Source organism: Perkinsus marinus (genome assembly GCF_000006405.1).
Source record: "Perkinsus marinus ATCC 50983 genomic scaffold scf_1104296973790, whole genome shotgun sequence".
NCBI classification, from domain to species: domain Eukaryota; phylum Perkinsozoa; order Perkinsida; family Perkinsidae; genus Perkinsus; species Perkinsus marinus.
Genome location: NW_003201323.1, coordinates 1 through 1,546, shown reverse-complemented (window position 1 = coordinate 1,546; position 1,546 = coordinate 1). Strand labels below are relative to the sequence as shown.

General features: G+C 43.9%; 2 protein-coding genes across 2 annotated transcripts; both read left to right on the top strand.

Annotated features, from left to right (window-relative positions):
* Nucleotides 1-200: 200 nt before the first annotated feature.
* On the top strand, nucleotides 201-387 carry Pmar_PMAR018430 (hypothetical protein; the record flags this gene model as incomplete). The annotated part of the gene is made up of 1 exon (XM_002766041.1): nucleotides 201-387. A coding segment is annotated over one exon (187 nt), but the record flags the coding sequence as incomplete, so codon positions are not given.
* Nucleotides 388-638: 251 nt separating this feature from the next.
* Pmar_PMAR018429 (hypothetical protein) lies at nucleotides 639-902 on the top strand (the record flags this gene model as incomplete). The annotated part of the gene is made up of 1 exon (XM_002766040.1): nucleotides 639-902. A coding segment is annotated over one exon (264 nt), but the record flags the coding sequence as incomplete, so codon positions are not given.
* Between the last annotated feature and the right edge of the window lie 644 nt (nucleotides 903-1,546).

The following is a 1,546-nucleotide window of genomic DNA, read 5'->3' as shown; positions in this document are numbered from 1 at the left end:
CTGATGTAAGAGCCTGTTTTGTATCTTACGTGGTTGATGCTAAGATTCCTCTTGGATCAGACATACAATGCGGATAAGAAATTATGGCAAGAGAATAATAAAGCAGCTCTTGAAAAGTGGTGTAACGACAACGCGGAGTTTGCAAATAAATTGTACTAGCCGAGGATGGAACCCGGGACCTTCAGCTTACTCTCGTTCAGCATCTACACCAACCCGTTGAGCAATGAGCGTCTGCCGATTGGCAGTGGTTCTCCCATCAACGTGGATGCGGCTGTGTTGGAGAAATGGCGGCAATTATTAATACAGCAGATCCTACTCGCTGGCTCGAGGACTGCTATCGTGTTGAATGACATTCTCGAATCGAGTGCTGCTCCTGGGTTGAGATCGGTAATAGTTGTAGACAGGAACTCCCTCAGTAGTACTTCTGTATAGTATAGTAAGGGCGCCTAGTTGTCGTGATGCTGTGGATAGTAGCAGTGGAGTTGGCAGTAAACCCAGCCGTTGTGGCTTTCTTTCTCTATAGTGTTTTTACTGAGGTCCTCCTTATTTTTCCACTTCCATTGCTAGAACTCATGTTTGGAAGAATGATGTTCCTGGGCAGACTGTGAATATTTTATCTCGGTGGTTAATCTGTTCAGGGTAGTATCGTGTCACCACCGCCGGTGAATGATATCGAAATTGACGATGTTGAATTTGGAGATCAGCCAGCTCGAAGGACGCGAAAATTGGATACTAAATCGGACATTCTGCTGCAGCTTGCCGTCCTCGCGGTGGTCGTTGTCATTGCTATGGGAGTTTACTTTGCATTTGTGATGGTAGCGAAGAAGAAGGGGAAAGTCGGGGAGGCCGGTGGGCTCAAGTTGCCGACGGTTATGCAGGGTAAAAAACAAATGATTGATTGAAGTGGAATTTTTGTGGCGAAAATCTTCGCGGTGCGGTTGTAGGGATATCTTTACTGCTGTTATTGTATTAAACTGATATGTTTTGTATCTTTCGGGAGATGCGGTAGTGCAATTGGTTGTTGAGTTTAGTGGCGAACTGAAGTGTGAGGCGATCTTCTTTTTTCGGGGTAGAATGTAGACTTTTGGTAACATGAAATTGGGGTGATCCTAGGAATATACGGCGCGTGTCAATTCGATATGCCAATGTGTGTAATTTCCGTACGATAATGAGAATCAAAATGAAACTACATCGCTACGTCTCTGAGCATGTGATGAAAGTACCCGTTAGGGACTATGATAACGACAACTTGTTCACTATAATTTGCCCTCCAAATTAACACACATTTGCATATCAAATCGGCGGACACTGTATGATGGTTCACACTGATAACTCTATAGTATGCTCTTAGACGATTTTTGACTGAGAATTTTGGCTGTGGCCCGTCCGTTTGAATGCTATTTTCAAAACAAGAGGTTGCTCATGTCGCTTGATGTGGATCGAAAATATATTTTATCAGTGACCATTGTATTCTGACGGAATAGTTTTGTAGTTGTGCATGCGTGCAGATAATGAACAGTCTCTTCCTCTCGGCAACAGCACTCAA